The following is a 21,406-nucleotide window of genomic DNA, read 5'->3' on the forward strand; positions in this document are numbered from 1 at the left end:
CTGTCTCTGTCTCTCTCTGTCCATCTGTCCGTCTCTTCTCTCTTTCTCTCTCCTTTTTTTCCTCCCCAACCGGTGCAGACAGATGTGCGTCCTCCACAGAGCTGGGTCTGTCCGACGTTCCTTCCTGTTATTAAAGCAGGGGTGTCAAACTGATCCAGTAAAGGGCCGTGTGGCTGCAGGTTTTCATTCCAACCAAGCAAGAACACACCTGACTCGACTTACTCAATCACCTGAACTGTCTTCACACAGTTGATTTGTTGGACCAGGTGTGTTTTTGATTGGTTGGAATGAAAACCTGCAGCTACACGGCCCTTTACTGGATCAGTTTGACACCCTTGTGTTAAAGGGAAGGTTTTCGTTGCCACCGTACTCTACGGAGGAATTGTCGGGTCTATGTAAATCATAAAAAAGTCATAGAGCGTGGTCTATACCTACTCTGTAAAGTGTCCTGAGATAACTTTTGTTTTGATTTGGCACTGTAAATAAAATTGAATTGAAGTTGAATTGAATTGAATATACAGTACAAAAACCTATCATTATCACAAAGGTCAGAAACATTGTAAAATACACACTTAAATACATTGCACAAACATCATTAGCCTCTCAGTAAAAAGACCAAGTCAATTGCAGGAGAAAAGTGACTTTTAAAACTGACATAGATTCGACCGGCAGGATTTTATCTTGTTTCCTGCCTTAGGAACGTTGATTTTTCTAGTAATGGCAGCCAGGTTACGATCACTGAAACCTATGGTTAAAGATACAGCTTTTGAGCAACACTCTGGAACATTAGTATAGATATGATATGAATACAGGTTGATGACTTGGTACCGGCCTTATTAATAAATACTCTGGTTGGTTGATCAACAACTTGGTTTAAATTACAAGTGTGGCCTACTGAAAGAAGCTTCTTCTTCCTATGGCAGTCTGACGAAAGGTAGTCAATGTTGAAATCTCCCAGCAGAAACAATTCTTTGTGTTATCAATGAGATTACATATCCCCGTCAAATATTCTATTGACAATTTGGTCTGTTCATGGATTTTGTTTCCCAGACTACATATGTTCATATGAGCAATAACCAAGCCCGTCTTTGGTAGGCCTAGGGGTAAGCTTGGCATTTTGTCTTTGCAAAGAAACTTGATTGAATTGAGTTGCTCAGTGTCTACTTTTGGCCTTGACCTCCTGGCCTCACAATGAGGCGGTCATAGTTGATGATGGCATAATCTCCCCTTGCTCTCGCCTCCTTTATAGCAGGTAGCAGCGCAGCTCTTCTCTTCCTCACCCTTTCAGAAAAGTCCTCAATGATGTAGATTGAGGTGTTCTTCAGGTTGGCTCCAGCCCTGGCCATGACTAGCTGTTTATCCTTGAAGCGCAGCAGCATGATCATCGATCACTGCTCTCTGCTTTTCCCATTGCCTCTGAACTTCCCATTCCTGTGAGCTCTCTCAATTTCCATAGAGGTCTCCTTTAGCCTCGTGGTGAACATCTCTACCACTTAAGCCAAAGAGGAGCCAACAAACGAAACACGATACCACGTATATGATGAAACGATCTGGCGCCGAATGTGTCCCACATCCAACTTCTGGGGAGGTGATTAGTGGAATTAAGATCAGCTTGTCTGGAACCACGCCTCCCATCTCAAACAGACAAACACAGAGAGGGGAGACACATACAGGGAACCACAGACAGAGGGAGACAAACACAGGAACAAAAGGAAAAGGGAAGGACTGCCAGGACTGGGATCCTGACATTGTTTCCTATTTGTTAGGACCAAGACCATTTATCACAAGATTATTCCTCCTGCTTTGATTCTCTAGGTAGTCCATCTACTCACACTCTCCCTTTGCAGCTTGACCTGATTTCCGATCGGTCACTTGCTCAGTTAAACCCTTGGACTCATTTTGTAGCGCACATAGATCTTTCTTTAACTCATCCATATCACTATGAGAGTAACTCAGGCTCACCTTAATTTCTTGTAGCTCACTCAGAACTGAGTCCACTCCTCAGTCCATGATCATTTGAGAAAAAGTGCGCAATGCAGTCCCCTGCCTCTTCAGCAGATCCTAATAGAAGTTCTTCTGCTGGTCCAGTAATTTCATTACAGTATCCATTGTCACAGACTCAGGATCACCAGGATCATCGCTTGAAGCACCTTTGTTTGGCCTTCTGCTGCCATTGCGACCAGTCATAGTGGAACAACTCCGACTTTCCCCTCCTAATCCAACTCTCAGGAATGATAAACAGCAGATTTTCTTACCAAGATGCAATATGTGAGTATGATTGTAGCTGTTACAGGCCCACCCAGCTTTGGAGCTCAATCCTTCAAATATCTTTCCTTTAAAAATCATCCACCATGTTTTAAGCTATGGAAGGAGGTCTTTTTCGGTAGCACAACATATGGCTTTCAAAATGTTCAAAAATGCTTGTTCAAATCAAAGAAATCAAAGCATTTCCTTCACAAACAAACAGGAGTGTTAGGCTTCAGCGGCCAGTAGAAATATCAGAATCAGCTTTACATACTTGAAATTAGAATGTTTTCATTGCTCTCAATGCACTTACACAAGCATAGACACAGTTAAAAACAAGGATATATATAGCATATTTACATACACACATACATACAGTATACATGTATAAAGACAACAACAATTACATTTTTCTTTATTGTTATTTATTCAGGGGGAGAACACTGAGTGGACTGAGTGCTCTCTTTTTCAGGAACACCCTGATCACATTCACACAGTTACACATTCACACCTGGAAGCTACCCAGTGCTTATCTGACTCTCTCCAGATGAATTTCGTTCTGCCTTGCTTCCGTCTTGACTCCACGTAGCTCCACTCAACCAAGGCGGAAAGAAATTCATCTGGCGAGAGTCAGGTTAACCCAATACAACCGCAGTCTGCTCTGCTGCTCTAGTGATCTGCTCGTTATCAAGCAGCTGAAGCTCGTCACAGGTTTGAAAATCATTAGACTCATATCTCATAGCCCATATCCATCCAACACTTTGTCACCGCAGAATTCATAATATTTTTGACTTGGAAAAACCATGAATGCCCAAGCTGGCTATGATGATTTTTCATCAGGCAGGGATTGTTACCTCCCTGTTTCCTGTCCGTCCTGACTGTCTGTTGAAGTCTGTTCCAGTCCTATTTGGTGGTTGACCTGAACCAGACAGTGATGGGCATTCAGAGAACAGACTGGATAACTGCAGTGAAAAGGTGCATCAGCAGCTCCTGAGGCAGGTTGAACCTGAGTTGGCACATTATAAAGAACTGACTCGATAATGATTTTCTGTGAGTTCATTACTCATGGAAGCTCTAAAGGATCATCATAAATACATACATTTTATTTCCTCTTCCTTTCCTCTGCTCATTTATCCAATGAGCGTCTAGTTTGGCTGCAGTGGAACAACCCACTCTAAGCTTCCCGATTGAAGTCAGTAGAAGCTGAGCGTCCAACTGTGTAAAGAGCTGTGGTGCTGTGGGGATGAAGGAGAAGGAAGCTGCTCGGGTTACCTGTGATAAGGAGCTGATTCTGAACTAAAGATGAAGGCTTTCTAGCACGTATTTAGTCAATGAAATGTACACACAGCAGTACATATTTCACCACTTTTTTTTGTTTTAGTGACATTTTAGGGGAAGCTGAGCTTCCCCTGCAGTCTTAGAGCAATCGCCCCTGTCCGGTAAGTCCTTCAGCATTCACAAGAACCAAAAATGGCGGCGGCCTTAAGGGAGATTGCACCACTGAGCAGCTTTCCATAGGAATGAATGGGCGCCATTTTTAGGTCTGCTATTCATTTTTCTATTTCCATGACTCACTACTCTGATAAAGCTGAAGCCTTACTAACTGTCTTTTTAGATGACGCACACTAATGTGAACATTATCTGTAATAGAATAAAGTTGTTTCAGCCTGTGTCAGGCCGTGACTGAAGAGATATGTGATGGTGATCCATGTTTTCCTGCTCCTCTGACGTTGACACACTGAATGATGTTTCCTGCAGTGATTTAATAGACTAGACTATCGAATGGTTTCTCTAGATCTTAAATTAATTAACTCTTATTTCATCTCCTATCTTATTCGTAGGCTACCACCTAAAAAAACCTCTCCTCTAAGCGTCCTGAGAATAAAGTCTACCAGATGTGGAAATAGTTCACAACTGGCCCAGCATTGAGTCAGTACTAACAAGATCCTGTAGAATTTTTCCTCTTACAAACAGCCACAGCAGAGTTTTACCCCCTCTCAGTTCCACATGGTGCAGGGTTTAAACCAGGACACTGGCCGGCTGCCAACAAGCAATTTTGGAAGCATGGAACTCCCATAATGTACATAAATGACTGCGGCAGACTTCACTGAGAAAGCAGCTTTTATAGCTTTCTGCCTCGTTCAGGGGTGCCATGTGTTTTTCAAAATGGTTACGCATTAGAATGTTTTTTTCAACATGTCCGCTTTCTCTTCAGAAGACAGCAGAGCATGTCACTGAGATGCAAACGGATTCAAATACCATGGTGACTGGAAGGTGCTGTTTGCAAAAAAAATGGCCTTCCATTGATTCAAGAATCTTATTCCAAAATATTCTTTCTTTTCATTTAAGGCTACATACAGTAGACTGAGCATGCTTCTAGTTATGCCCCACTCTCCTGAAAGTGCTCAGGCCTCTGTCTTTTGACTGAGCATGATCTCACCCACCCATGTTTGTCAGTCTACATGATTGATAGCACTCCTGCAGCTAGTTCTAAGTTGTGATTTATTATGTGAGTAGAGGCAACAGGTCATTTTAGTGGTGCTGAGTAACTTAGAAATGAATATAATTCTGGATTAATGAATGAGATGAAAACATCTTCTTGTTTTACTGCGGCTGGAAATATTTAGCTCATTATTATTATTTAAGCCTATTTTATTCTGCTTAATGAAGCAGCTATAGGCCTAGTCTGTGGGGGATAATCCTGTTCCTGATACTCTGAGCTTCTCTCCTCTCTGTTTGTTTCATTCATGTCTCATCAATGCATGTTACTAATTCAACTTCTTCCCCGGAGTTGTTTGTGCTTTGTCGTCTCGCAGGTCTCTGCTGATCATGGTGGTGCCTGCTGCTGTGGTTCTGCATTCAATTCAATTCAATTCAATTCAAAAAACTTTATTTGTCCCCGGGGGGCAATTCACGCTTCCTGCTGCTATTATCACTGTTACTCATATAAACTATCATTAGTCTTATAGACTATAAAATTTGTAGCCATAAAAACACCATCATGATATGACCATTGATCATATTTACCACTATTAATATTATCTTTGTCATATTCTCTATTATCTATAACTGCCATAACATATAAGTCATATTCACATTACTATAGATATTATTATAGTTACTGTTACTTTTGTGGTTGCTTGCATCTCTGGAAGTGTCTCTCTGTCTGTCTCTGTCTTTGTGTCCGTCTTTGTCTATCTGTCCATCTGTCCTCCTTTTCTCTCTTTCTCTCTCCTTTTCTTCCTCCCCAACCGGTGCAGACAGATGTCCGTCCTCCACAGAGCTGGGTCTGTTCCACTTTCCTGCCGTTAGGGAAGGTTTTCAATGCCGCTGTGTGCACAAGATTGCTGCTCAAGGGGGAATTTTTTGGTCTATGTAAATCATAAAGAAGTCATAGAGTGTGGTCTTTACCTACTCCATATGTAAAGTGTGTTGAGATAACGTTTGTTAGGATTTGGCACTGTAAATGAAATTAAATTGAATTGCACTGAATTCTCCCCACCTATTTAAAAGAAGTATGCATGTTTTTCATTGACAATGGTTATAATAGTTTTGAAAAATAATTTTAACTCGAGGTCTAATACATTGTCTGGTGGCTGTGGCGACACTCCAAAGATCTGCAGTTCGATCCCCGGCTCCTCCGGTCTGCATTTCAAAGTGTCCTTGAGCAAGACACTAAAACCCGAATTGCTCCCTGTGCTGTGCACAGGTGTGTGTATGTGGTTTTAAATCATTAGAGTAGAAGATGGGCAGGTAGCCTCTGCCACACTGTCTGTGTGAATGAGCGAATGTGACAAAAAAGCACCTTGGGTAGTCAGAAGACTAGAAAGTCCATGATTACTGACCCAACACCGATCATTGATGAAGCCAGTGAGATATAGTTAAAACTCCAAGAAAAGCTAGTAAGGACCTTGAGTTTTTTTCTTGTCAAATGAAAGGCTCACTTTAACAATCAAATTACTTCAATGCATCTCTGTATTTGCAAAAGTGACATATGAAATGTTCACTTTACAGCCACACTCCTAGAATCCATCAAAGAGCATTTTGTTGCTAACTGTGGCTTCTTTATGTCCGTTTCCTTCCTGGTGTTGCCTTTTATGAAATGGACATGCTCTGCATAAAAGGGGGGAAGGAGTGGAGACAGGAGCATGTCCCATCTGACTGACATTCCTCCTTTTGCTGTGCCTGAGCTTGTATACAAGCAGAAGAGTGCAGCTCTGCTCTAACTATTCCAACCACGCTGATGGGACAAGGCGAGACCAAAGGGGTGTGTTGTTGAATCATCGAGGGGCCGGACCTACCAGCTGGAGGTGGAGACTTACTGATGTGTGTTTGTAGGGAGGAGATGGGGAGGAGTTCGAAGAGTGGGGGAAAGTCCAATGGAAAAAAGGAGGTGGAGAGAAAAAAACCCTGCCAGCTGGAGCTTGACTGGAGGGTTTCTCTGCCTGGTGTGGCATTCATATCCTCACGCTCATGTGGTAACATCCAGCATCGCTTGGCTTCCCATGCACACTGGCCTGACTCCAGGGATTTGAAGTGGACAGGACAGACAGACAGAGAGACAGAGTGCATATATGCTGGAGAGATAAGTCAGTGTAGAAGTAGGAGGGGAAAAGACCAGAGGTCCAGAGAAGAGAAGAAGGTGAGAAAGCAAACTGTTGAAAAAAGAGAAACCGGTGGTGAAGAAAAGTTGATTAGCTGACTGTACACCACAAATCCACTGACATGGCAACCATGGAAGCACTGCAATCCACAAGCGCCCAGCTGGAGCCCCAAACCCTCACTGAGATCTCAGACGACGAGGTCAACCTCCCGCCCTCGGACGACGAAGACGATGCCCTCGCTGCAGCCAAGAAAGAGCTGACCACCATGGGTTCAGAGGGGGCCGCTGGAGATAACGATGAGGCTGTGAAGGTGGACCCCCAGGTGAACGGGGTCATGGTGCTCTCTTTGCTCGACAAAATCATTGGGGCGGTGGACCAGATCCAGCAGACCCAGAGCGGACTGGAGGCCAGGCAGCAGGAGATGGAGCGTTCGGTGACCAGCATTCAGGGCGAGCTGACCAAACTATCCAAGAGCCACAGCACCACATCCAACAGCGTCAATAAGATGATGGAGAAGGTGCGCAAGGTGAGCGTCAACGTCAAGACTGTGCGGGCCACCCTGGAGAAGCAAGGAGGCCAGATCAAGAAGCTGGAGAACAACGAGGCCGAGCTGCTCAAGAGACGCAACTTTAAAGTCATGATCTACCAGGTGAGAGAGAGAGTGTGTGTGTGTATAAATGCATGTATCAATGTGTGGTAATGCTTTGTCTGTTTGAGGTGTAAGGTTGTGTATGTCAGTGATATGGCACCTTGTTGTGTTGGGATGGGTGTGGCCCCCCGCTGAACCAAACAAATGTTTTGGCCCCTAAATGTGAATGAAAGTCAAGTCACTGCTACATGACTTTTTAAATAATCCTGATGGAAACACCGGTGGTAGTGGTTTAATAGGAGGTTTAAAACAAGTGAACAGGAGAGTGTTTGCCACAGATGTTTCTCAGTTTGCTGAGAGCAGAGGATCTTAGGGAGTGGTTAAAGGTAACCTCAAAGCACCGCTGGCAAGTGCTCAAGTGACAGGCTGTGCTATCTCCCCTCAATGAACCTGCAACACCAAAAACATGCCACTCAGAAAGTAATGCTTTTCCCAGGAAAGGTGATTTAACAAATAGAAAAGTGTGCTTTACTTACCGTTTTCACTTTTTATCAAATATAAACCCCACAGTAAATGAGAATATTCAGTATATTTAGTTAAGCTTTAATGCTTGTACACCTTATGTGAAAAAGAGACCCTAAGCCTTAATTGAGGTGTTTTTTGTAGTATAAACCTGACCTGAGCTGAACTCTTGTATGCCAACCATCCACCCTGACCACCTCCCTACAACTTCTGTACACTGGAAAACCTTCCTCAACTGGAAAAACATTACCTCCAGGCACTAATTACATTGCCTTCAAAAGGTATGTGGCAAAACAAATTACTAGCATAAAGATGGATAAAGATTGATACACATCCGCACCTACGGAAACAATTACAGCATAGATACATTACTATTAATTGTACTCCATAAAAACCCATAAAATCAAACTCCATGCAACGCTGTTTCACAATATCTTTGTGGCCCTGTGATCGACACACAAACATTTGTTTCAGAGATTTCTCTTTCTTGTTCCTTCGACTTTTAGCAGACAGAGTATGTCGTGATTGTCAGATGGCGCTCTACACCGCGCCTGCCCCACCCCAAACCCACTGTACACTGGTTCAATACTCAGTATCCACTACATGTGGCTTCCAGATATTTTCCTTCCATAGCATACTATATATAGGACTAAAGAACACTAGCCAAGCTCGCTGGCTGCCCAAATCATACGGAATCCATTCGGAAAGTCATTTCACTCTTTCTCTTTTTTTCAAATAAAGATGGAAAATACCACAAGCACGCTCAAGGTCCTGTTTAAGGCAGAGGAGTGGCAGGCAAGGGGAAGGGACCGGAGAGAGGAGAGCTCTGAAGGGCCCATGTTTCATTTGAAAAGACACAGAGCAAGTTTTTTATTTGAGGGGAGCTGAGGGGAGCCCTGTTTCTTTTTTTAGCCGCTGCTGTGTGATGTGTAATAGCTTGCAGCTTTTTGCACAGTGGCGCGAGAACATCAGAGTTTCCACCCTTGACTCAGACATCATGGCTCGTACCGACCTCACTCTCTTTTTCTCTCAGTCTCTATCCAACAGCTGGGCAGAAGTCAAATGAACGCTCCCTCTTAAGCAACCCAAACTGTCTGACTGTCAATGCTCATGAGTTAATGCTATGCTAACGTGCTTACACAATAGATTTGGCTTTCATGTCCTGGCATACCAGCACCAGATTTTCTACATAATGATATGCAGATGAGCAGGTCGTACTAGTATCCATCATCACATCTGCAGGAGTTTGACAGCTGTTTCTCAATCTGAAAGGATCATAAATCAACATTTTTATCATAAATCAACATTTTTATTAGTATCTAATAAAGTCTTGAAGCTGAGGGTTGCAAGTTTCCAGTACAATCTACTTGATGTACCATTCAGTGAAAAACAAAATGGGTTGGGATGTTGCTAGTGTTAGCCAACCGCCTGGGCCCTGTAGCAAGAATAACTCCCCCTGAAATGCCGATCTCTGGCTCTCGCACTAACTCAAAACACTGGCTTAGTAGATGGCTGCCAGCTATGACATAATGTCAGATTCATCTTCATTAAAAAACCACAATGTTGTTCTGTTTTCAATTTTCTGTGCTCATCTGATGCCCTCCAAGGTCAGATTCTTTTAAAATCAGTAGGCAGAGAAAGACTCCACCAACACCCCCCAACAACACTGTTTATTCAGCTACTTTCACAGTGTGCCACACATTCATGCTGAAAGTAGGTTCCAAGTGATTTGGATAAAAATGGTACCATCCATAATCTATCATAGATGTGCTAACTATTCATTTTGTGGAACAGGAAACAAACTTTTTTAATTGTTTAAAATGATTTCATAGTTACTGCACTTTGGCTTTGTAGGGCAGTATCCAGCTGTTCAGTCTGACGGAACACCCTTTCAAAATAAGATTTCCGGGTCCAAACACTCTGTTGAAACAAAAGAGACCACAACGGCCAGGCTTGGTTCAAGATTCATATGGAAGGCGCTGCCTGGTTTCACAGTTTCATCAAAGTTCGGAGCAGTCATTGACTGAGAGAGACTCCTGTGTTCTTGGTTGCTTCTAGCAGATACCATTAGGAGCAGACAGACAGAGGTAGAGCTACATGACGTTTCTGAGCTCCATTGTAATTTACTCTCAGATCCGTCTGGTAACGTGCGACGAGGAGTTGAAGTGTGACAAAACATGAAGAGACTGTTGAGTGTAAACAACATGGAGGCTTCTAGAGATGAGATGAGCAGCTATGTAGCAGCCGCTCACTAACTCTTTTTTCTCTGGATCCCTCTGTGAAATATGGCCCGAATTGGGCCTTTGATCCGTAAATTCATGTTACACAAACGGAAAATATCCTTTACCCACATGTTGTTTCCTTTCTGAGCTTTGTCTCTATGCTGTTAGCACGTCATATGCTTTGTTGATCTGATTGGTTGATTTGGCCCATATGTTGGTGATAGACAGATGGTTTATCCAATCAGCAACCAGTATTTCCGCCCCTCCCCTAAAGATCTCCAAACAAGAGTTCCCAGATGGATATGCTGAGACAATGAGAGTCAAAACATCTGGAGGAGTCAGGTTATTGAAATATAGCAGCAGAAGTATAACGTAGGAAAAATGCGTAAACATGTCTGCACACTGATAATGTTTAACTAGATACTGCTAGTATCACTTTGAGTATCATGTGTTATCATTGTTATTGGTATTATCATAAATATGATTTCACCTGCCACGATTTACAACTCATTAATGTTGGATTTTCACTGCAGAGGTCATCGTGCCCAAAGCCAAAGTGCTCTTGTAAGCAGAGTCACCCTCCAAGGTCAAAGTGTGCCTTTCAAAGCTCTTTGGGGCTTCTTTGAGCATCCTGATTGTGTCCCTTAATGGGATCAGTGTCATTTCAGGGACGCTGGAACCATCATATTACATGTTGGCTATTTAGCAGATGGGGCTTTCAGAACTGTTTATGGTTACGTCGTTTTAATTGACCTGGTATTATTAAAGAATGCAGAAGTATAACTACTGAATTAATTTTCACTCCCACAGCTAGGATTTGCAACATTCCCATGTAGGAGGAGTTCATGAGCTAATATGAGTCTATTTCTGTTCTATAACTTTACTGTTTTCTGATATTTTCCAACATGCTTCTCACTTGAGTGTAGATTCAGACAGCCCTGATTCATACTTGTGCTGTTTGTGGCCTGCCCTGGCACTCTGCAGATAATAAAACACTGTGTTACTGAGCTGTGAGTACCGTTCCATAGGGTCAGCTCACACAGAGAGGACACAGCACCAGGGCTTTGTAGTGGAGCACAGGGGGCTTAATCTCGGCTTTATTAGTGGCCGTTGACCCACCAGTCTTCCCTCCACTCCCTCCTGGGCCCCCTGCGCAAGTGTGGCCCTAACAAGGCTCAGACCAATGGGATTTATGGCAACCTCAGACATGATTAATATCTGCATTTTTTAAAAAGCTTCCTGTAGTCTATAGGAATACTTAGTCACCTGATTCCACAAAAGCATGCATGGATATGGTTCTCTGGTTTCAGTTGAGTTTTCACATGACGGGAGTCTGATTACAGTATCGTTAACTGTGGCACAAATCATTACAATCAGTCAAAAGTTAATGTTATTTTAAGATATTATACTTTTTCAAAGACATACTTCATGATTTTATACTTTCATTCTAGTAATTCTTATTTATTTCAAATATTATTTTATTTTAAAGAGTAAAAGATCATGAAAATAACAAAACAAGATCATCATGGATACATCGCATGAGATAAAAGTAATTCAATAAAAATAAAACAGACAGTCAAGAATAAACTATGGGGATGAAAAACTTCTGATTTGAACGCAAATCAAAACCACCTGTGGTTAATGCCAACCAACAATGTAAACAATATCCCATAATGCTACTGGTATGCTACTGTGCAGTACGATGTGAGCTATAGCAGCAGCAGCAGCAGCAGCAGCTCTGTCAGCACATCTGCTGGAAGTGACTCCCTGTTAGCATGAGCAGCTGTCCTCCTCCATGGTGTGTGTGTATGTGTGTGTGTGTGTGTGTGTGTGTGTGTGTGTGTGTGTGTGTGTGTGTGTGTGTGAGTGTGTGTGTGTGTGTGTGTGTGTGTGTGTGTGTGTGTGTGTGTGTGTGCGAGAGAGCGAAACAGAGGGAGCAAAGCAGAGTGATGAAAATATAGTATGTGATGCAAACTGCATTGTCCAGTTTCTTTATCGGATCAAGTGCAATGTTATGAATGTCTTCAAGGAGAGACTGTCAGAAAATGAACAAGGTACAGTTCATTGCATTTTTGTATGATGGCAGTCTCTATTATTCAAATACAGCCACTTGAAATATGTATGATATGTATGTTTATTTGAAGGCCTATGAACAATGGGTCTCATGACAGAACATACTCATAGTCTTATCTCAACTTTCTTTTACATTTTTTTGTACGATGTGCTTGTATAATCCCATACCGGTGCAGACAGATGTTCGTCCTCCACAGAGCTGGGTCTGTTCCACGTTCCTGCCTGTTATAGGGAAGGTTTTCATTGCCACCATACTCTACGAGGGAATTGTTGGGTCTGTGTAAATCATAAATAAGTCATAGAGTTCGGTCTTTACCTATTCTGTAAAGTGTCCTGAGATAACTTTTGTTATGATTTGGCACTATAAATAAAATGGAATTGAATTGAATTTTATTGTATAAGTGCCACATCAGAATCAGCAAATGCCCCTAACTTCAGATCCCTAGTAAATGACCCACCTGTGCATAAATGAGCATGTGTTCATGAGAATTGTAAAGGTCCTGTGCCCCATATGTCTGACTGAAGTCCTGCTTTCAGAGCTCCACAAATAAAAGACCATCATTCAATATATTCTCATCAAACAAGTGCAATCCCAAATGGAGTTCAGTTCAATACTTTCCTTCTTGAACTGAACTCCAGTGCATTCGGTAATCGACTTATATGGACTGTCTGCCATATAGACATAGCTGACTGCTAAGGCTTATAGCAGTGTAAAACACTCTTTTTTAATAAACTCTGGCTTCACGAACTTTGCTTTGTTTTCTGTGTAGGGACTCTTAACATGCTACTGCAGAGGTTTGCTGTTATTCTGAGCAGTATTAGTGGTTGAAAAAGACATTTTGCATGCATTCATCACACCGCCCCAAGCTAATCAGTGTTAGCCACATCCAGCTATTAGGATTTCTCCGTTAATAGTCGATCAATGGAAAAACTTGTCTCGATGACTTATTTGATGTGAAATTATCACGAAAAAGAGCATGGGATCCATTTACACTTTAAGGACTTCAAAACTGCTGCAACTGCAAATCAGAATCAGAAATACTTTAATAATCACAGGGGGAAATTGTTTTTGCAATATTATACAGATAACATACATTTGTAATATATGTTATCTGAATCAAAGCATCAAAAATTTCTCTAACTCTATTGGGGGCTACTGTTTGATGTAAGTTGCAAAGTTTGAGCATGTATGGTTTGAATTTTAAATGGTTGCTGTAGCGCCACCATCTGGACTATTACCATACAAAGCAGACAGATGAAGTTTGGCACAGGTTTGGACGTACAGTATGTGCAAAGTTTGATGCATTTTCATGCATGGGAACGTGGATTTCTTAGGAAGAAGAGGAATAATAATAATACTGGCAAGAACAATAGGGTCCTGCAGCTTCGCTGCTCGGCCCCTAATAATAATAAAAATGGAAATGGCTTCATCTCTGCAGAGCCAGTGACCAATGACTGCAACGGGAGGAGGTCACATAACTAAAATGTTTGAAATGCTCATACAGTATTGATGTGTGTTATACAACAGCCGACATTTTGAATTATTGACGAAATAGTTAGGAATACATTTCCAGAGTCTAACAAGACAATGTCAACATAATTATGAAGTGTAATTTATATACAACATGTGCTTCAAAGTAATGAAATAAACAATCCATGAGTGACAAACTGATAACAACACACTGACTGCACAGGACTCCTATGACAGGTCTGGCCCTCTCATAAACTGTGTTTGTACCTCAGAAAATCCTAAATTAATTCTGTTGGCTGAGAGAAAAGCATACTGTGTAGTGAGAATGTGTGACTGACAGAGCCAAGCCGCTTCCTCCATCAGTGTAAGGAGGGTGGACTAATACTGCATATATGGGTGAGTCAAAGCAAAAGATAAAGTAGAAGAAGAGATATCCATCCACTTTGTACAGGGAGTGTAAGGGTGTGTTACCGTGAGGAGCAGGGACCATATTTAGACAGCTGATTCATAGCACAGGCATCCCCAGCTCTATGCTAACCTCCTGCTGCCTCCTCCTCCTCAGTCACCGCCCTGATCCTCCCTCTCCCTCTCCCTCGCTCCTCCACCCACCAGGATAATTCACTCCACATCGTGTCCTCACCCCACCCCGCCCTGCACACCATCCCTACTCCCTTACCACCACTGCTTCATTGTTCTCTTTTTTTATTCCATCATCTTCATTTTGTTTCTACAGATCTTTTCTTGATCTAGGCAGATGGTCTCTCTTAGTCCAGTGTTTCACATGTGCAACTAGTCTTTAAAATCCATATTAAACCAGCAACATTTCAGGGCAAAATCAACTTGTTTCAATTAAACTACTGTTGTCAACAGATCCACTCGAGATCTGAGATCCACTCTAAGCGTAGAGTTCAGCTTTGGTCGCGGGGCACTTGTCCTCTAGCTGAGGGCATTAACATTTTGTGCTAAAAATCTTGGATGCATCAACTCACTGCGATCAGCAGATCCAGAGCTATCATGTTATGTTGTCACACCACTGAAGTTTATATAAACCCGCTCTGCTGGAGAACAACTCCATGACACCAATGCTGCCGGTTGCGTTCAGTTGAGAGAGAGCAGTTGATATGGATTTTTCTTGTTAGCAAAGGAGCTGGCTAGCTTACTAACAGGCGTGTCACTACCCGATCCACACTGGAAACCAGATTTGTTCAGGTCCTGTTCCCTGACCAATGAGCTAAACTGACCCTAGTGTGGCAAGCCAGCTAAACAGTGCTGGGGTAAAGCCTTTCACAAGTCGGGTGTCAGGCATCCATCTTCTATCTCCACAATTTGTTTGCAGCCCAAGACAACTTTGCTCATGGGCTATTGTGACTGGTGAGTTCTAGCATGTTACTGTGTGGCCCAATTTTTTGAGCTGCTTGAACGTTTCTCTGTGAGTCACGTTATATTCCTTGCAGAAAAATCTTAATATTTAAATTTTTTCAACTGTTATCCAGTGGAGATGTTCCCCAGGTCCTATGTTCCCTGCTTTGTATGTGACAGGGGAACAAGGTCCACTGTTCCCCGCTGCTCACAGAAAGAGTCCTATGTTCCCCGGTCTGTTATTTTTTTCCACAACCAGTACCAAATTCCCCGGAAAATAGACCTATGTAGACTCTAGTTCTTTTGCCTTTGTACTCAGATTTCAGCTTGATTTCAGTCACAAACCTGTAAAGTTTTGTGACTATTTTGCACGGTTATTGGGCCAGGGGCATAAAGTGGGGGGCTAAGGCCCCTTCCCTACATTCTAACCCCGTCACATTCATTTTTGAACGCAGCCTTCATTGTGATCTCAACTAGACGCCTGTAAAGTTTTGTGTCTGTACCTTGCACAGATAGACAGAAATATAAACACCTGACAGAACAGTCCAAACCCTCCTCTGCGGTAGTTCCCCCTACAGTAGGTGTCTGCAGGATCACATTTTGCCATGAACACACAAACACACACACACACACACACACACACACTGCTGCTGCTTCCTGAACTGACTGCAGCTTAAAACCATATTTCTATCAGCAAACAATGCTTAAAATACAAAACAAAATCGGTTTCCCCTCCTTTGTACCACAGCCTCATTCTTTTTATCCTGACTTTCAAAGGAATCAGGATCTTGGACAGAGGGAATGAACATCTCAAAAACAATGTGTCAGAACAGATTTTGCTCCTCCATCTCTTCTATGCTGTACTTTCCACTGACACCACCCAAAACACCTGTTGCCTTCACACATTTCAATCTACAGTACCGTGTCAAACTGCCCTCTTATTTCACTCTGATCACAGCTTCATTCAAATGATTTACAAATGCAGCATGTGAACGTCAGACAGATCTGCAACACTGCAAAGTGCACATTTCACCAACAGCCTGGGAGCAATGAGGCTCCCAGTTTTGCACGTAAATGAATCAAGAGTGAACCAGTTCTACTCCCACAGGTCGATCCAGGTCCATATATGGACATATGAAGCAAAAATGTTCCCAGCTCAGTTTGCAGGAGAGATTGTGTGTAACATTGTTTCAGCTGGGAGCAGTGCTTTTTGGTGGAGTGTTTTTGGCCTTGGTTCAGTAGGTGGTGGCGGGGGTGGGGTGGGGGGTGTCAGGCAAGATGGACAGGACGCTGACGAGAGCTTGTTGAAAAGACAGAGAGGAGGGAGAAGGGCTAAAGGAGACAGAGAGGGAGGTAACAGGGGGCTTATGGAGACAGAGAAGGGGAGAGACATCTAAAAATAGCAACTATCACATACTTGTTTGATTGTGAGAAGGAAAGGGCCTTTAGGAGATGATTCCTGTTTGGTTTCGAGGATCAGAGGCCAGGCTTAGACAAGCGGCGCTGACATTCAGGCCACAACATCAGCTTGTTTGTTCGTTCATGACATTGAGACGTGTCGTCCGGTCATGGAGCCTTGGATGTGTTATGCTAGCAGAAGCTAATGTAGCCTGGAGCCTCTAGTCGAGATGAGGGACGGGCTTCAGAGGTCCAGTAAGCTTCTTTCTAACTCCACACCTCCAGATTTCTGCCATTTTCAAACTTGTAGTCTTCAGCCCAACAGATGCTGACTCAATCACTTGAGGACAGACATCACAATAGGCTTTATACAACTTTTTTTCTTATATACAGTAGCACTCCCCTACATCAGGAAACACACTTCTGTGAAGTATATGTGTCCTAATCTGCACTTCCTGTAATGCCCGCAAGATGCTGGCTCCAAGGAAACTAAGGCATGAGACAGACAGGTGTCTTAGCCTAACATGTTCAGCTGTGGTGGTTGCTGCTTGCTCTTTCACTAAACTTGAACTTTCTTGTCCTTCAAGTTAGGGGCGGGCAATATGGCAGATCACAATTTTTCACAGTAGAATCACAATCATGATTTTATCATAGTTTTATCACAGTTTTTTTTTACATTCATTTTATATTATTTTGCAAGTTACTGAACAGTGCAACCAAAGTATTTCCCTATGTAAAAAGATAGCCCTAAAAGAGAAAAAATATAACAGAGCATTTAGGCCAAAGAACCTTTCTGAACAGATTTGAATCAGTTTGTGCACTTTTGCCAAATTGTGCCAATGGACACTTAACAAAGAGCTCCCTGAAGCTCACTGTTGCCTCTGCTGTCTGCGGTGTGACTGTACTCCTCACCGTTTCACTCTCAGCAGACTGTTTAGGATGCTGTCTCTTTAGGTGGTTGAAAAGGTTTGTTGTTTTACCATCCGGTGTGCGCACCGTGTGTGACTGTGTGTGTGGCAGGTTTGGGCAGAAAGGCGGCCTGTGTGAAGTGACGGCACTCATTTCTTAAAAACATTAGGAATCTTCGGTTGCACGGGACATTTATCTGTTTTTAGGCGCATATTTAACAGTTTGTTCAACATAGTCTATGAATAAGTTTGCAAAGAGAGCGTCAATGCGATACTAGAGTCTGACACTCACGTGCTGTTGGGACACGGTAGTTCCATTTTCATATTCTTCACGCTACTCTCTGAATCAAACAGGATGGGAATGAGAAATCCTTGTCACTGCCTGTAGTTCACTATGATTGGTTGATCGGTGTGTCTTTAGTGCATGAGGCGAACTAGCCAATAGTGTGATTTGGCTGGGGAAAAAAAACCTGTGCAGAGCATAGAACAGCAGTGGATAGAATATGTCCTACAGACGATACTACGATCTCTGTGCTTTGGCCGATCGTCAACACGTTCTGATCCGTCAACATCTAATATCACTCTATCGCCAACCCCTACTTCAGGTGCTGCCCTGTAGCACATAGACACATGAATAGCATGCAACATTTTGAATCTTTTGTGTCACCTCAGTGTTTTCTTTGCAGAGTAATCATTCATTCAAAGGAGCCGTCCAGCAGTCCCTTCAAGCTTTCATTCCCAGCACTATGTACACATCTTGACATATTCAGTGGCTTGTTTCAAACTCGGCTGTCAAAAATACTATCGTACTGTTCATTTTCAGCTGTGGTGAAATGTATGGCAAATCTGTTCTGACGCTGCTCACTTGAAATCAATAGACAAATTTTCTTTCAGATCCTGGTCTGACCCTGAATCCTCTTCTTCAGAAGCTTTTCCACATGAGTCAGACGAGGATGACTCATAGTCAAAAGCTGGGGTTATTGAAAACATTAGTTTGTTTCCTCATATGATCCTCTTCGTCACATGATTCCAGCTTTGAATCCTCACATGGCTAGTTATTGGCCCTGAACAGAGGGTACGCTTGTGTCATTAAATCTAGTTCTATAATAGTCCAGCCATGTTTATTATCTACAAGAGCCATCTTTACTGTATCAAATTCAGAGTTGTTAAATCACAACTGGCTCATTTCATTAAATGTGCTTTTGTTTAAATCAGTGGATTTCACTTCACAGAAAGATTTAATATCTTTAATATAGAAAACCTTGACATGACAAATAATCCTTAACTCAAGGTCCACTTGGCGGATTTATTTTCCAGCTCCATCTCTTGGTCTTCATCAGCAGATGAAGGAGTTTGCTTTGTTGTCACTGAAAGAGTTAAATGTCATCAAGTGACTGATCTCTTGGCCATGTGATAAAAGCTAACACGTCAGGTCAAAGCTCTGAAAGAAAATTGAAAGTAAACCATGAATTAGAAGCGTTCTAAGGTCGAAGTTGAAACTGGGGGCATAATAAATGATGCTCCAGTTGCATTTATGCGTTTTTCTTAGTTTTCTTCAAACACAACCAGGGCTTTAAATCAACACCCACCAATCTGCCCATCAAGTTACTAGCCAATTTAGCTGATGATGAATGAAGAAAATAACAGTGCATCTGTTTGAGTCAGCAGGCTGCAGAAACGATGTGTTGTCAGTGTTGTCAGATTGGTTTGTTTTCTGGCAAAATATTTGGGCAGTTTTGTGTGTGTATGTCTTGGAGGTGTGGTGTTAGCACTGTCGCCTAACAGTGAGCGAGTTCCTGGTTTGAATCCCGGCTGGGGCCCTTCTGTGTGGAGTTTGCATGTTCTCTCTGTGTCTGCTTGGGTTTTCTCCGGGTTCTCCGGTTTCCTCCCACAGTCAAAAGACATGCAGGTGCAGGTTAATTGATGACTCTAAAATTGCCCGTAGGTGTGAATGTCTGTCTCTGTTCGTCTCTATGTGTCCTGTGATAAACTGGCGTCTTGTCCAGGGTGGACCCCGCCTCACGCCTGATGTCAGCTGGGATCGGCTCCAGCAGGAGAGAGGAGCTCATAGTAATCACTCTTTTAAGTTCACTAACTACGTTGTTGGTGCTTCGTTTTATGTGACTCTTCTCTCAAACAACAGATAACCCTGGCAACCAGCAACGCCCAACGCAATTGGCTGCTACCATAGAAACAGAACGGGAGAGAAAGTTGAAAATCTTTAAAATATTAATTCAGACTAAATTTATTTTTGAATGGAGAATCAATACTTTCATTCTGTTCCCCTCAAAAAGCCCTGTGGGCGTATATATATATTTACTTAAATATAGCTTTTAATTAAGATTCTACATATTCAACCTTTAAGAAAGTTAAAGGCTGTAATATTGTTTCCTGTTGGAAACGGTGAGCAGAGAGCGTGTTTATCCAGTCAGGTGCCTGCTGAGTGGAGCAGGGCGTCCCTAGCGTCGTTGACCCCTCTGGTGGAAATGCCCCGTCAAACAGACTATTTTTGAGCAGGTCCCATAGACAGTAATGCCAGATAACAGTCACAGCTCTTCTGATTCTGACCATTCTCCTTTTAGTCTGTCTCTCGCACATGTCCCTGAACGTAATGACAGAGCAATGCAAAATCACTGTACCCCTTTAAAAATGAGTAGCTTCCATACGCTGTCTATCACTGTGTCCATGAGTAGCCTAACATTCCTGTTAGCTGAAAGCGGAGGACACAATTCACAGAGAAGGACAGGAGCAAACAGCAGAGGAAGAAACCACTTCTTCTACAGCTCCATAAATCTCTCCATAAATACCAGCCTCCTCCATTGTTTTTGGAAAGAGTAACACGGGGTGGCCATGGGAACGGCCACTGTCATCCCTCGCTGTCCAAGTTCCTGTTAGTCAAGCATGGGGAACTGTACACAGACCCAGAGAGGAGAGAGACAGGACTGCCAAGCTTCAGCAGCTCCTCCCGTCATAATGAGAAGAATCCTTTTTTAATAGAATTCAGCTGAAAGTTGTGATGAAACTTCAGTGTGTTTAAAATGAAAAAGTCAAATTAAAGTCAAGTAACATTTAACACTTCTGAATCGTAAGCTCGTCTTGTTAATTAGCATAAAGTTGTCTTCATGGAACAGGAATGGTAGTATCCGTATGAATGGTATCAAGATGGAATTATTAATGATGGGGTTCTGTGTTTACTCACTAGAAGGATTGTCTGCATTTGCATGTGTGTGCTTCTACATGAAAGTACATGATCAGAATACCCGCCAACCAAAGTATGTTGTAAAAGAAAGTTCCAGTGATAGTCAACAATGGCATGCTGTGTCTTGCAGTGAGAGCTGAAAAGAGTGAGTAGGCTGCTTCGCACACGCGTGTTTGCAGCCTTGGAAACACTTCAAGAAATCCTTATTTGTGCTAGATTCATGTATGCATGCTTAAAAAGCTCCACTGTCTAAGAAGAAAAGAGGTTATGCAACTTGTTGTGGCTCCTGAATGCACAAAGAAATATGTTGTGATGCCTTAAAGCACTGTGGTAAATAATGTCATCCCATTTGGCCACAAAATAACACAAGGAGGCACATCTGGCCAGGAGAGGATAGATGAGAGGCGGCCGAAAATGGCCGAAATATTTAATTAGCATAATAAAGCTAACATGTTGTGTTTCTAAACCATCTGTGGGTTAAATTGATCGAAGAGCAAACCATCTTATGGAAACACCACCACACGACTGACCGCAGTCCAGGTCGAGATGATGCAGTTAGCATGCTAATGATGCTAATCCTGACAACTATCCTCTGAGGAGAAGTGAGGGCCAGAGGCTAGCTGTCACTAAAGAGACCACACCCCTAATTATTCATAAATTTTAACCTCCAATAAAATAAAAAATAGCCTAGTACAAAGAAACTCAACCCTCTCAGTGTTGTCATGGAGATATAACCTTAACATACTGACTAGAATGTTTTTTTGTACCAGGCCTTAAACAGGTTTAATTATGCTGTGAAAACGGACTGTTTAAAATG

General features: G+C 42.5%; 1 protein-coding gene across 1 annotated transcript in view; it reads left to right on the forward strand.

The window, feature by feature from the left end:
• The first annotated feature begins 6,718 nt into the window (after positions 1-6,718).
• LOC310960764 (caveolae-associated protein 1-like) overlaps positions 6,719-21,406 on the forward strand; it is a 29,152-nt gene continuing 14,464 nt past the window's right edge. The window contains exon 1 of the mRNA XM_083932562.1: positions 6,719-7,497. Coding sequence (XP_083788688.1) covers positions 6,970-7,497 — 528 coding nt within the window. The 5' untranslated portion in view covers positions 6,719-6,969. The remainder of the gene's footprint in view (positions 7,498-21,406) is intronic.

The sequence above is a fragment of the Echiichthys vipera genome (genome assembly GCF_963691815.1).
Source record: "Echiichthys vipera genome assembly, chromosome: 18".
NCBI lineage: Eukaryota > Metazoa > Chordata > Actinopteri > Perciformes > Trachinidae > Echiichthys > Echiichthys vipera.